Genomic DNA, 15,676 nt, shown 5'->3' on the forward strand with positions numbered 1-15,676 from the left:
ATTAAAATGTTAATGGAAGAATCTAGGTGGAAGTGTATGGGTGTAATCTGTAAAATCTTTTCAACTTTGCTATATGTTCAAAAATTTTCATAATAAAATGTTGGGAGGAAGACTCTTTTGGCCAAATACGAAATGCAGGTGATTAAAAAAAATCCGTAACATGCAAAAGGAAGAAAAGAATTCCTCTGCTGAGTGAAAAAGAGGTACTGGAGATTTGAACTGATCAGTAAATTACCAGATTAGCTGGAGCGAGAGGCTATCAGATGAGAACAGTTCTTTGTAAAAGCTCTAGCCAGCTGAATGCTACTTTTTGTCTTTAATAGCTTATTTTGTCCACAGCCTGGTCCTTTGGCCTTGCCAGTTTTGCATCCCTAGGAGTAATTCCATCAGAGTTAACAAGCATAGTGCAGTTGAGCAGCTGAAGTGCTTAGAGGATGGTTAATACTGGGGAGGGACTAAATTCATTACTTGAAATGAAAATAAAAGAGAGGGGGCTCTCAAAAATAAATCTTTATTTTTGAAAAAACAACCTACTCAACACAGAGAATAAATGTGGGGTTCCGATTTGGGGGGAATCTGGGACACAGTCATGCCATTGATCCCTTTGAGTTAATTCTGGTTGACTTTTTTGTTTAAGACACAAAGTGACCACCTCCACACTATAAAAGGTCTCAGGAGAGCGCCTGGGGGGCTCAGTCAATTAAGCGTCTGCCTTTGGCTCAGGTCATGATCCTGGGGTCCTGGGATTGAGTCCCACATCGGGCTTCCTGCTCAGCAAGGAGTCAGCTTCTCCTTCTGCCCCTCCCCCGACTCGTGCTCTCTTACGCTCTCTTTCTCACAAAGATAAATAAATCAAAAATCTTTAAAAAAATAAAATAAAAGGTCTCAGGAACACAGAGCTGTCTAGGGCACTGATTCTCTTCATTTTTCCCACTTATATAAATGGAACACTTCACATATTGCACATAGTAGGGAAAACACATAGGCACTGGGATAGAACAGACTTCAATCTGAATCCTGGCTCTGTTTTCTACTAACTAAATGACACTGGCTCAATGTCTCTGCAGTTCTCTGCATCTCAATATCCCATCTGTAAAACAGAAATAATGAATGCTGATATATAAGGGTTAAATTAAATGATGAATATAGAATGCTCTCTTGCCTATCTAGAAACTTATTTAGGCACATATTTTCTTCATCCTGCGGAGGATAAAATGAAAAGAACAAGACATTCTATTCTTTTCACACACTGATGAAAATTAATCAAGAACCTTGGATGAGTGAAGCAGATAACTGTCCAATGGTCTCTGACATTTTGTCAGGATGGCTCAGACAATACCTGCCTCTTGAATGATAACCTGGCTGTTCTGTCGGCTCATTTATTCTGTATCTAGGCTCTCCTGGGCCAAGGCAAGACTGCTAGCTAAGCAGTAAGCTCAGTGAGTCAGTAGCAGTCCTGGAGAGTCCATGGGACTCCCTTAGGTTTTCTTCTAGAAGGACTTACCCTTCTGGCATAAGCCTGACCAGAATTTTCAACATAACACTATGAAACCTTATGAACAAAAGCTTCTCCCCAGTGGGTGAAATATAAGTTCTATAATATTTTTTTAAATAGCTATCTTAAATTTTATTTTAGAATTATATTCTAAATGCCTGAATATGTTGTTTGATAAAATGTTTAAGACTTTTTTTGCCTGTTACTAAATAACAATGAATACAGAGACTCACATATGTAGTGATTCAACATTTACTTTGTGTCTTTCATTCACACTTTTTTGATCTTTCCAGTGCCACATGCCTCCTTTAATCTAACAGTTATGCCCCCAATTTATGCAGTTGGCTCCATATAAAAACCAGACTAAGGCACTTTTTTACTATTCACACAATCAGTCCAAAACCTTTCATTCTGGCCTGCTTTATGCTCCACTTCCTGACATTCTCATTCACCCTGTTCTCATCCCTATGATGACTTTATTTATAGGCTCATTTCACAACTTGGAATCTGTTAGTTGCCTTCTTCTCTGGCTCTGATTTCTGGCTTCCCTCCTTAACTGCGATTAGTATTTGCCCTACTGACTATACTCCTTTAAGTCATGGTAGACAAATATTTTGCCAGGCCCAATTGCTGGGTGCAGGCCCTAGCAGCCAATGCTTCCACACTGGTTCACACACCAGTCTAAATACCTATACCCTAAGCTTTCAATTCATTCATGTTTAAGGACCATAAAAAAGAATTTCCAGAGCTAACAAACAGAGCAGTCAGTTTCCTCCTATTCCTCCTGCTACTAATAATTGCAGGCATTCTCCTTTACCTCTGCCTTTGGCTCAGCTGATTCATTAGAGGTATCAAGTTGTTCCTTGGCTTGGGCCATCTGAGTCATCAACCTGTCCATGTGGGACTGGATGTCTGCCAGTATCTCAGTCACATGAGCGGTGGCCATTGCTTCCTGGATGTCCACTAGATGAAGGGCCTTCTGCTCCTCATCAGCAATCACTTTCTGAACTTTCTTAAATTCCTGCTGTATAAACACCTTCATCTGGTCCCGGGTTACCTGCAGAACACAAACAAGTAAAAATAGTAAGTTGGACATACAAAGAATGGAAGGATAGAACTGTACTGTAAATGCTAGGCAGCCCTGGCCAAAATATAAACCAACCATGGTTCCTACATGGTCCTGAAATTTTGGGACTATCCTCTAAACAATGTTCCCATAATACTGTTGATGAATTTCTTAGTAATCCTTTTGCCTCTTTTAGTCTTTAGGAAGTAATTTCTTTTCCTCCTTCCCTTTTTGCTCTTCCTTTTGTTCATTTTTACACCAGCAATACCTGATTACTTTTTAACAATTTAATAGGTGAGTGTAAATTGTAAAAAATGAAATTCCCCTTCTCTCTCCATCTGAATACCATTTTTCTCTTTGGAGGGTAATTACTATTAACAGTTTGGTATGTATCCTTCCAGCCACCTTTCTATCTAGTTATACACATATACATATACAGACAATTATGTTGTTTTTATATAAACGGGTCATAGTGAACATTAGGTTCTGGGTCTTGCTTTTCTATTTAAAATATGTTTGTACATACAGATCAACTTCATTATATTATTTTTAATGTCTGTATGATGTGGATATATACAATGAATATTTATATATATAAATAAAAAGATAAACGTACCCATTAAATATTTCCCTTCTTAATGGGAATACAGGATATTTCCAAATTTTTGCTATTACAAACAACACAGTAATGAACATCCTTGGATATATCTCTTAATATTCGCATATGAATTTTTTTAGAGACTTTTAGAGTCACCAAGTCCATTTATTATATACTCTAAAAATACTGACTGATAAAGCCAAATTGCCCTCCAAAAAAGATGTACCAATTACATTCCCACAACAATGTGTGAAAGTAGGCATTTCTTTATACCTTCACCAATATTAGATCATGCCAATCCTTAAAATGTTTATTCTCTGATGAGTAAAAATATATTATTGATTTATTTTATAGCAACCACTGAGCAGATCAAATAAAATATGGCTGCAGGATATATTTGGCTGGGGCATAAGGTAAACAAAGTGAGAAACTACCAAAATAAGAACTTCTAAACTCTGTATCTTACCAGTAACTATACTTACTGATGCTTCCCCACAACTATGTGTATTTTAGGAATATTTTCAAACAACTCTGCACGGTAACTATGGCAGGGAAAAGGGAAAAGGTAGAGCAGTGGACAGAAGGAGGAAGGAGAAAATAGCTGTCACCTAAGCAAATTCCTTTCTTTGCCAGATAAGGGAACAGCCGCAGCTGCAGGGCACCTGGAGAAGATGCTGGGGACACCAATCTTCCTGCTCCCAGTCTGGTGCTCTGTTCACTAGAACAGTCTCCGGGAAGGAAAGCCAAACTGGGAAAACCTAAAAAGGAGACTGAGGAAGAGAAAGTCTACAGAAGAGGGGAAGATGGGGCCATTTTTAATTAGCCTCTTAAAAACTGAAAGAGGCTTGATACTTTAAGCAGCTTTTGTAACACTGCCATAAGAACGTCCATACAAAATAAGGCCTGTAGGACAGTCTCTCTTCACACATCAAGTGACTAAGTGACATAAGCCCTCAGGAATTCATTATACTCTCTGCAGGTACTCTCCCTGGTGCGCAGGAAAAGGGGAGGGGGAGTGTTAAATGTTATTAATGTCCCTGCAAATTCTTTATCAGATTGAGAACTGTGATTTGTGCTTATTTATGTAATTCCTTTTTATTTTTAGTGTGTTTATTTCAAGGCTGTTATGCTTTATGATGACCTTTTATAAATGGATCTCAAACTCTGAAATAAATTAGGTCTTATAAAGACCTAAGACCTTCTCTTAGAGACTAAACGTAGCAAATTTTAGCTAAGAGATGAACTTTTCTGAATGCCTGCGAAAATCTCTTTAATAGTTGCAAGTGACTAAAAATGGAGAACAAAATAAAAACTGACTCGCAACCTATTTTACTAACCCTCACATACACATGTGGTTCAGGTCAGAAGCTGACATCAGTCAGGAAAGGTGTGGCCAGACTGCAGTAGGTGACTAAATCATAGGGCTTAAAAAAAAAAAAAAAAAATCAAATTCTCTATTTCCCATTGTTTTACACAGATTTCTCAACCTTTATTTTGTACAGTTTATCTTATACAGATCAGGCCACAAATAAGAACTGAAGGCAGAATAATCTACTCCCTAAAACCTTTATCCTTTTCACCCCCGTTCTCTACTAATCAACAAAAAGATATTCTCCAACCTAGTTCAAAATGGTAAGAACAAATTTCTGGGTCATAGCTTCCATTCACATTCAGAGGCCAAAGGAGAGATTCCCTGGGGGACCTGGCATATAGTAGGTTGAGTACTCTGGAGAAAGGACTCTTACCAATGGCAGGAGCGAAACAGCTTTCAAAACTCCCTTTCAAGCTTCATTTCACCTCCCTGCCATCAAAACTCCATTCTGCTACAAACTTCACGGTTCTCCAAGAGCAGCAGACCCTTTCTGTCAGCCCCTGCTACCGGAGAGCCACTGACATCATTTCTGCGTAGGTTTCTTAGAATTTCTTCAGCCTCTATCCTACAGCTCCTGAAAGGTGAGAGTGACAGTCTGATACTCCTGACTGTATTACATACAGTGTCAGTAAAAAGAAAATTCTACATATGCAGAGAAGAGAAGCCTGGGTGTATCACAGAACAAGCTTTTTTAGAGGCACAGAACTTCACTTACCCTAAACAAAATCTTAATGTAGAACCCTAAATCATAACAGAACCAAAAGTAGAACTACTCTGGTTAAAAGAAAAATCTCCCCCTCCTCAAAGTAATTCCTAGGGCACTGGTAGTGGCCTCCAGCAAAATCTCCCCTGTGATACCTGGGTTCTCTACACAAATGAAACCCTAATAGGAGCTTCCTCCCTTTGGTCAACTGGCCCCTAAGTTGTTGAAACTTTAAAGTCCTAGGTTACAAGCCATTTGATATATCTTTGTTATAGTTGTATTAGGGTGAAAATCTGTATTACTTAAACATAGCATTTTACTAAAATTACTTAAACACAGCATTATAATTTGCAAAATTGGGTGGCTTATATGTGAACAGTCATAACTAGTGAAGATCTGACTGTTCTCATTAGAGCTGAGTCCAACCTCCTCAATTTATAGGCCACACACATACACACACACATACATGTCAAGCTTAGAAACCAGCTTTCCTTTGGTCCAGTCCAGTATACTTTGTGCTACAATATATTGCCTGTTATGATCCTTTTCTGCCTGCTTCAGGTTCTTCAAACTTATTTCTTCTTAACTGAGATGTTTCCTTGGTCAACAGGCAGCTCTGTTATTATCCCCACTGAGATGTTATTCCCCTCCAAGTGAATCTTGGGATAAATGATACACATCTGAAGAGTTAAGTTTCATCCCATGCTACTTTCTATATGATCTTGTAGTTAATATTTCCATGCTAGGCTGAACCCAAGAGGCATACAGACTGGCACTTTACACATACATAATTAAACACATAAAACCTTGAATTAAGAGCTTATACTTAAAAACAACACCATTCAATGTGCTTGACATGGGTTGCAAGCCATTAACTCCTAGTTAGCTGGCTTGTAGGAAACTAAGATTTTATTTAGTTTTCTATTATAGGCAAATTATTTAAAAAAAAAAAAAAAAGGCATACTAGCTAGAAAGCATCATAGCTTAAGAAAGATTTGTTCCAGAAAGGTGTTGCTGACATGAACTGAGAAAGATGGAACAGGGTCAGGAGCAGGAAGCTACACAAAAGAAAAACATTTGAGTCTACGTTGGTTGAAGAGTTCAGAAATACTTGTTCTACTAGCCAAATTCCTTGCAAGTAAGTTTAAAGGAGCCTACTCCAAAAACGATCTTAAGTGTGAACTGTATGAAATAGTTTGTGAGGACTCTAAATACCTCCCCAAAAGGTCAAGAAGTCCACTTTTACTCCCCCTTTCCTCTTCTGAATGGCCACTATTCTAAAATAGAAAAAATAAAAAAGCAGGAAATGCAATTTTTTCAGATGCTACAAGCTGTCTTCACTCCCACCAGCACAGTGCCTTCCCAACATGCCAGTGTCCATGGAAACTTTCAGGTTGGGAATCTCAAAGTTAAGGCTTCTGCACAGCCTCCAGTATTTATTCTGGCATTTTGCTCCAAGACAGTGCTTTCCAAATCTCTATCAGGCTCCAGTGAGGGCAGGTGAGGGAAGAGATGAGGACAAAGTCCTTTTTCAGGATCTTTCGTGTATGAGAAGAATAGCCACTATTCGTGAATAAAACCAATGCTCATTCCTAAGGCTTGGAAAATTATCCAGAGCAGCCTAGAAATACAGCAGACATGAACTATGAACTACATTCCATTACTAACATTCTGAGTGCGGTCAAGTATTTTCCTGACAACCTGGTTAGAAGCCTCAGTTGCTTGGATTTTACAATGGGGGTATTGAGAAAAGAAAAGGTTATTAAAGTGACCATTTAATCTCTTCCTTAAACCAATTTTCTCATCTTCATCAGAAAATGCAGACAAAAGCAGTCGTGTATATCCTCTTTACCTCCTTTCATTACTCCACTGTGTAAATACAGCACCATGGGGTCTCTACCTCTGTATCCACCCAAAGAAGTAATAATAACATTTACTGTTGCTGTTATTAATATTTCTATTACAAAAGACTGTAAGAAATACACCAAAATGATGGAGAGTGATTACTTCGGAGTGATGGGATTAAGAGTATTTTTTTTCCACTTTCAGTCCAAATTTTCTATAATAATGTGTAACACTTATTTTTTCTTGAACAGTAATTTTTAAAAATAAATGAAGCTTAAAGAAAAAGTTAAATCCTCAATAAGATATTAGCTAATTGAACCCAACAATGTATAAAAAAATTATACAGCATGACCAAGCAGGATTTATCCCAGGTATGCAAGGCTGGTTCAACATTTGAAAATCAGTTCATATAACCTATCATGTCAACAGGCTAAAGAAGAAAAATCACATTATCATATCAACAGATGCAGAAGAATCATTTGATAAAATCTAAGATTCATTTATGATAAAAACTCTCAACAAACCAGATTATAGGGAAACTTCATGAAAAATATCTACAATCTACAGCTAACATCACACTTAATAATGAAAAACTATAGGGGTGCCTGGAGGGCCCAGTTGATGGAACATGTGACTCCTGATCTTGGAGTTGTGAGTTCAAGCTTCACGTTGGGTGCAGAAATTGCTTAAAAATAAAATCTTAAAAAAAAAATTGGTGAAAATCTATAGTTTTCCTGCTAAGATCAGGAACAAGGCAAGGATGTCTCCTCTTACAACTCCTTTTCATCATCATACTGGAAAGTGCTAGGTAGTGCAATAAGACAAAAAAGGAAATAAAAGGTTTACAGACTGGGAAAGTAGAAATAAAGCTGTCTTTGTTCACAAATAACATGGCTGTCTATGTAGAAGATCTGAAAGAATTGACAAAAAAACTCCTGGAACTAATAAGCAATTACAGCAAGGTTGCCAGATAGAGTTCATATATAAACATCAATCACTTTCTTATATACCAGCAATGAACAACTGGAATTTGAATATAAAAACAATACCATTTACATTAGTACCCCCAAAATCAAATACTTAGGTATAAACCTAAGAAAATATGTATGAGGGAAACTACAAAATTCTGATGAAAGAAATCAAAGGAGAACTAAATAAATATAAAGATATTCCATGTTCATGGATAGGAACACTAAATATTGTTAGATGTCAGTTCTCCCAACTTGATCCACAGGTACACTACAACTCCAATAAAACATCCCAACAAGTTACTTTGTGGATATTGATAAAATGCTTCTAAAGTTTACATGGAGAGGCAAAAGATGCAGAATAGTCCACATAATATCAAAGGAAAAGAACAAAGTTGGAGGACACTACTTAACTTTAAGACTTATTATGATAAAGCTACAGTAATCAAGACAGTGTGGAACTGAGGAAAGAACAAACAAATATATCAACAGAATAGAATACAGAGCCTAGAAATAGACCCACATAAATGCAGTCAATTGATCTTGAACAAAGAAGCACAGGCAATACAATAGAAAAAGTCTTTTTAACAAATAGTGCTACAACTGGACACACATGTGCAAAAAAAATTAATCTAGCCATAGAACTTTCATCGTTCACCAAAATTAACTCAAAATGGATCACAGACCTAAATGTAAAATGCAAAACTATAAAACTCCTAAAAGATAACACAGGAGAAAATCTAAATGACTTTGGGTATGGTGATGACTTTTTAAATACAATTCCAAAGGCACTATCCATGAAAGAAATACTTGATAAACTGGATTACATTAAAATTAAAAATTTCTCTGTGAAAGACACTGTTAAAAGAATAAGATAAGCCACAGACTTAGCCACAGATATATTTGCAAAAGATACATCTGATAAAGCACTGTTATCAAAATATACAAAGAACTCTTAAAATACAATGATAAAACAAAGAATCCAATTAAAACATGGGCCAACAACCTGAACAGACATCTCACCAAAGATATACAGATGGCAAATAAGCACAGGAAGGATGCTCAACATCATATGTCATTAGGGAAATGCAAATTAAAACAACAGAATGGCCAAATTCCAAACACTGACAACACCAAATGCTGACGAGGATATAGAGCACAATGGTGAGAGATGAGAATGCCAAATGGTACAGCCACTTTTAGAAGATAGTTAGGAAGTTTCTTACAAAACTAAACATACTTTTACCATATGATCCAGCAATTATGCTCCTTGGTATTTACCCAAAGGAGTTGAAAACGCGTGTCCAAACAAAAACCTGCACATGGGTATTACAGCAGCTTTATTCATAACTGCCAAAACCTGGAAGCAACCAAGATGTCTTGAAGTTAGGTGAACAGATGACTAAACTGCGATACATTTACACAATGAAATATTACTCAACACTAAAAAGAAATGAGCTAGAAAGCCATGAAAAGACATGAAGGAACCTTAAATGCATCTTATTAAATTAAAGAATTTAATATGAAACAAGGCTACACATTGTATGATTCCAATTATATGACATTCTGGAAAGGCTATGGAGATAGCAAAAAGATCCGTAGATATCATAAGTCTAGAAGGAAGGAAAGATGAGTATGAGATTTTTTAGGGCAGTGAAAGTACTCTGTATGATACTATCATGGTAGATAACATCCTATACATTTGTCCAAATCCACTGAATATACAACACCAAAAGTGAACCCTAATGTAAACTACGGACTTTGGGTGATAATGATGAGTCAACACAGGTTCATTGATCGTTAACAAATTTATCTACCACTGTGGTGTGAGATGTTGATAGTGGATAAGGGTAAGAGTGTGGAGGCAGGAGGTACATGGGAATTCAGTATTTTTTGCTCAACTTCAAATATAAAACTGCTCTAAAAAAAGTCTATTTAAAAAAATTAATACAATCAAAAGAGAAAACTAAATAGCCACTGAAACAGAGCCTAGAGAACGTGGGGGAAGGGCGCATGGGGGTGGAGTGACCATCCAAAGGGCCACGCAGGATAGTTCTTCCACCTGAACCTTCATCTCAAGCATGTCAACATTTTCATTCTTTGCCTTCCCAGTTAATACTAGATCCTTCCTAATCTGACTTCCCTTTTCTATAAGAAATCAAAGTTTTTTTTAAAGCCCTTTTCAACTTAAGCCCATTAAAATAATGGCTTCCATAACAGCCAAGCACTTAGCACATGCTGCTCCTGTCATTTGAAGGTTCTTCTATGGGGGTGCCTGGGTGGCTCAGTCGTTAAGCCTCTGCCTTTGGCTCAGGTCATGATACCAGGGTCCTGGGATCGAGCCCCGTATCGGGATTCCTGCTCTGTGGGAAGCCTGCTTCTCCCTCTCCCACTCCCTCTGCTTGTGTTCCCTCTCTCACTGTGTCTCTCTCTGTCAAATAAATAAATAAAATATTAAAAAAAAAAAAAGAACAAGGTTCTCCTATGGGAGCTTCAGTCATCCTGAGGCTCCTCAAAAGAGCAGATTTTAGTGTCTTGAAAAACTCTAAAAAAGATCTAACTAGGTGATCCAATGAGTGACCAAAGTGTGAAGCCACTTACTTTAGAGAACTACCAGGCTCATCAATGAGAAATGGACATCCTTACAGTATGTTAGAGGGACATCTGCTTCAGGACATTATATAAGCACAGTGGCATTAACCCTCATTATACAGCTCATATAATAAAGTGGGAGATGGAGTTAGGAGCGATGCTGGGTGAAAAGAGAAGGCATGCCTAACTTTGGCCTGATTCCATCATTGGACATTCTCTTGTCCTTTAATCCATGACAAAGACAGGGCCTTATGAATAATGAAGATGAAAATATAAAGGGCTACCATGTGTAGGCAGTGTGCCAGAGACTATTACATATGTGTTTCTCATCTTTCAAGTAGGCAATGATATTTTCATTTTATGTTAGAGAAACTGAAGCCCACAGTGATTAAGTCACCTGGCCAGTGTTATGCAGCAGGTAAACTATGGAGCAAAGATTCACCTCAGGTAAGCTCTGTTCCAGGTCAGTGCTCTGACAACCACTCCATAGAGCATCCTGCTACTGAAAAGGAAACTGAGCCCCTGAGAGCCAGTATTAGACCACTGGAAAGCAACTCGGCATAGAGGAGAGTGCTCAGGATGAGAAGTCAGAGGCCCTGGGTGTTAGTCCTGTCTTTTGGAACCAACCAGCTATGTGACTTGGGGCAAATCACTGAATCTCTCAGAGCCTCAGGCTGCTGAGCTACTAAAAATGAAGAGCCAGTTTTCCTTTTATCTCTAAAATGATACAACTGCATAAATTTTGCATTCTTGGAGCAGTAATTCACCAATCTGGATTTGTCTCTAATCACAATTGTTACCTAAACAAGAGGGGCTTTGGGGGACTAGAAATCTGCCTTAGAAATTCTAAAGATGAAACAAAGTAAGTGTAAAGAGAATAAAATAATCTTTTTCCTTTGACAGTGCTGCCCTATCAAGCAATTGCCCTCTCTCCCACCTTTAACCACCAAGCTTATTTAGAAGGTCACATAAAACCTGCTGTCATAAACACCAATAAAGAATTTACTAGTTGCCAACTCTATTTAATCTCACTACTGACCTGTCTGTAGCATTTAGCACTACTGATGCCCCTCAGTCTTTAATTTCCTTCCAGGGTTTCTGTGACCCTGGACTCCTCTGGCTTTCTATCAGCTCCATCCCTACAATTTTACATACTCTCTCTAGATGACTAGAAAAACTCCTCTAAACCAAGGGTTTTTCAACCTCAGCACTATTGATACTTGGAGCTGATAGCTTTTTGTGTAGGGGAAATGTCCTGTGCCTTGTGAAATATGCAGCAGCACCCCTGGCCTCTACACAGGTGGTGAGAGTAGCATCACCCCTCACCTCCAGACGTTGTCAAATGTCCTCTGGGGCCCAAACCACTTTCTCTCTACACTTCCATCTTAGTGATTTCATCCCACTTTTGCAATTCAACTCCTCTCTCCACAGAGATGGCTCCTACACCTGGATTTTCTCTCCAGGCCTCCAGTCTCACAATTTCTTTTGATGTCTGTCTCTGCCTGGATACTTTTCTATTACTCGAACCATTAAGCCTCAAACTGAGTCCTCTCCCTCCTCCTCATTGTTATCACTGCTGCCTTTTCTGAGTGCCCAGATAGTAGGTACTACCATTAAGCATTTCACATGTTACTTCAATTAATCGTCACAAAGATACCAAGTGGTGACAATTATTATTCTATCAATTTTACCAATGAAGAGACTGAGGTTCAGAGGGGGTGAGAAACCTGCCCAAATTCACACACAGAGTAAGTGGCAGAGCTGGGATCTGCACCCACACAGTTTGACTACACAAGCTTCCTTTTAACCACAATATTATTCTTCCATATCTTCCATTCAGACCTTGTCCTATTCCCTGCCTTCCCCCTTAACAACACCATGGTTTAGGAAATCACCTAGGCTCTAAATTCTGGAGCTCAGTTTCATTTTCTCCACCAGGAACAGGTCTCTTGACTTAGTATCTGGAGGAGAAACGATGACACCTTTGCTTGGGCTCTTGCACAAAATGGTGGTCAGTACATTAAATGTCAGAAGCCATCCCACATCTGCCTCTCCACCACACTGGCTGAAGAAGTCTGCCCTTGTATCTATGAAAACCCCCTTCTTTGCATTCCCTCAGACTACTCTCCACTAAATCTCTCTACCCAGTCTCTAGACCCAAATGCTCCATCTTAGCTCCACCTGCCCCCTTGCCCCAGGGTCTTTTAGCCCACTCCCACTCTCATTTGCACCTCTAACTTGCTGAAAGAGATTCCGGGTGATCCCCTCTATCTCCTCCTTGGTGTTTAGACCTTAGCTTTGTCTTATACAGTCTTTGGTTTGGCTTGTACCTTCAGCTCAGGTAGGAGCCCCATATTTCAATCAGAATACTCCAGCCTTCCTCTATTTCTGCCAAAGTGCTTCTTCCTGAGACTATAAATTTTGGTCCTTGAGCCTAAGTACGCTTGTTCTTCAACGGCTTCACGCATATGAACCTGTAGTATGCTTCTTCTGAATCTCCTCCCTTTCATGGTTTTCCCTCCCCCAAATATAAATATGAATATACATGTACATGCACACATGCACATGTGCGCGCACACAAACACACACACAGCATTAGAGACTCAGGACTATATTATCTAAAGGCTTTGTATTGGAAAGATCCTAACAAACATTTGAACTGAATCTGCTAATCAGCTATGAAGCCATCTGAGAGAGACATGGTCACAGCAGACTGTGGTCCAGCCCTTACTGTGAGAGACGGCGATTTAGCCACTATGGTTGTGGCATCCCTGCCAAGCATCCCCTCCTCCCAGGGCTGCCCGTTCATGCTGTCAGCTGCTATGACTCTATCGCCATGAGAACGTGATGTGGAACCCAGTGTCATGGCACTGAACCGGATGCACCAGAGAAAAGTTCAACAGGAATGCTAGGCTCCCTTTGAATCGATACAACTGCTTGCTTCTTAGATGCTTCTCATCTTGCCTGACTCCAGGGTGGCAATAAAGAAAGCAATCACAAACTTCTGAACACCACTCTTCCTGAGTGAAAAGAAAAAGAATTCTGGGTGACCCCCCTGTAGAAATGTGAAAGTAGAAGAAGGAGTCCCCAGAGACACCCAGGACCTGTAATAAGAATGAGTGAGAACTAGGGCGCCTGGTTGGCTCAGATGGTTAAGCGTCTGCCTTCGGCTCAGGTCATGATCCTGGAGTCCCGGGATCGAGTCCCGCATCAGGCTCCCTGCTCGGCGGGGAGTCTGCTTCTCCTCCCTCTGACCCTCCTCCCTCTCCTGCTCTCTGTCTCTCGTTCTCTCTCTCTCAAATAAATAAATAAAATCTTAAAAAAAAAAAAAAAAAGAATGAGTGAGAACTATTTCACTTTGTTTTCTTGCCTTTCTTCCATCTTAACCTGTGCATAAGCTAGAAAGACAGTTTCTGCTTCAGAAATTATCCCATAGGAAGTGGGAGGTGGGAACTGACACTGAAAGTTTCAGGGGCAACTAAACAGAAATTATTTTTAAGCCTTTTAGACTTGAATATACAAAGCATGTCTATATTATCTGCTGAAGATTAAAGCAATTTTAAAACAAGACTCACCCCTCCACCTTCATTCCACTTCTCTATCCAAACATTTTCCCTGCAAAGCCACAATTATTTGTGTACTATCGAAACCAAACAACTGTGCACCACCAGGAACACTCAGGAAAGGGCACTGAGATGTATGTCTCAGTCTTCTTTGTTACAGCTGTCCAAATGGTAAACCTCATGGAGTCTGTTGTGACAGAGAAAGAGATGTGAGTACTGACTCTGCTAACTCAATGCTTCTGAAGCTCAGAAAGGTGAAAGTTTTATTTGTAACACAGAGGTAATAATATCATTCTCACAGGTATTTTTGTGAAGTTTACACAAAATAATACATAAAAAGACTTGAGTATTCTCTGGGCACATAGGAACATCGGCAGAACTATTCTGCTGGTCCAGATAACAGTAACCACAAACATTTATTGTGTGCTTTTCATATGGTACCCCTCACTGAGCTTTCACAGATAAAGAGTCCCCAATTAGTTTTCTTAGAGAAAGAGCCTACAACCTTGGGAGTGCAGATGCTAATTTCCCAAAGGAACACAGGAACGACTTTCTCATACGACCTAGGCATGAAGACTAAGGATGTCAATCAGAGGCTCCTTGCCTCAGTTTTAGTAAATGGCCACAAGCTGTCAAGGAGCAATGTTTGCCTTTTCTAGTTTGATATAATCAGATACAGTCTACTTCAATGATATTGCAGCAAAGCACAGAGTGCAGGAAGGATAGGTCACATTCTGCCCCTCCGCTCCCACACACAGTCTGTAGGTATAGTCAACCTCACAACCTGCTTCTATCATATTGTCTCTCTTCTGCAGACTAAAACCGTATTAGATCCCTGGAGCAGCTAACAATCTGCTTACCTAAGAACCACAGGGCTTGTTAACTAACTACCGTTGCTAAAATACTTTTTGGGCCCCTAAAGGCCATGCTAACCATCCTCCATTCTTTCTTTCTTTTTTTTTAAGATTTTATTTATTTATTTGAGAGAGAGAGAGCATGAGTGGGGTTAAGGGCAGAGAGAGAAGCAGGCTCTTCACTGAGCAGAGAGCCCGATGCAGGGCTCCATCCCAGGATCATGGCTTGAGCTGAAGGCAGACACTTAACCGATTGAGCCATCCAGGTGCCCGATCCTCCATTATTTATCTCCTCTTCAACAGTTTCTGTTTTCAGGGTACTCAGTAATAAAAGTATAATATGATTAGCTCTAGCTTACAGATGACACTAAAGGCTCAGGCAAATCAACAGGTAATAAGTGCCAGAGGACTCGGGTCATCTGACTCCAACACCTGTGCTCTTCACCATAGTAAAAGCAAGCATGTCATACTCAATAGTTTTTTTCCCCGAAAGTCTGAACAAACTCTCTACTGGTATACTATTCCCAACCCATCTTCCATAGGTAAAAGTGAGTAACCTCCCACAACTACTAACGATTCTATATAGCAATCACGGAAAGGCAATTTATTGGCATCATTAG

At 39.3% G+C, this 15,676-nt stretch overlaps 1 protein-coding gene across 4 annotated transcripts in view; it reads right to left on the reverse strand.

Annotated features, from left to right (window-relative positions):
- Nucleotides 1–15,676, reverse strand: part of TRIM44 (tripartite motif containing 44) — a 110,043-nt gene that overhangs the window by 62,264 nt on the left and 32,103 nt on the right. For all 4 annotated transcript variants that reach the window (XM_081798308.1, XM_081798309.1, XM_081798310.1 and 1 more), the window contains one exon: nt 2,313–2,552. In XM_081798308.1, coding sequence (XP_081654434.1) covers nt 2,313–2,552 — 240 coding nt within the window. The remainder of the gene's footprint in view (nt 1–2,312; nt 2,553–15,676) is intronic.

This window comes from Leptonychotes weddellii, chromosome 11, assembly GCF_054177405.1.
Source record: "Leptonychotes weddellii isolate Sample4059 chromosome 11, ASM5417740v2, whole genome shotgun sequence".
NCBI classification, from domain to species: domain Eukaryota; kingdom Metazoa; phylum Chordata; class Mammalia; order Carnivora; family Phocidae; genus Leptonychotes; species Leptonychotes weddellii.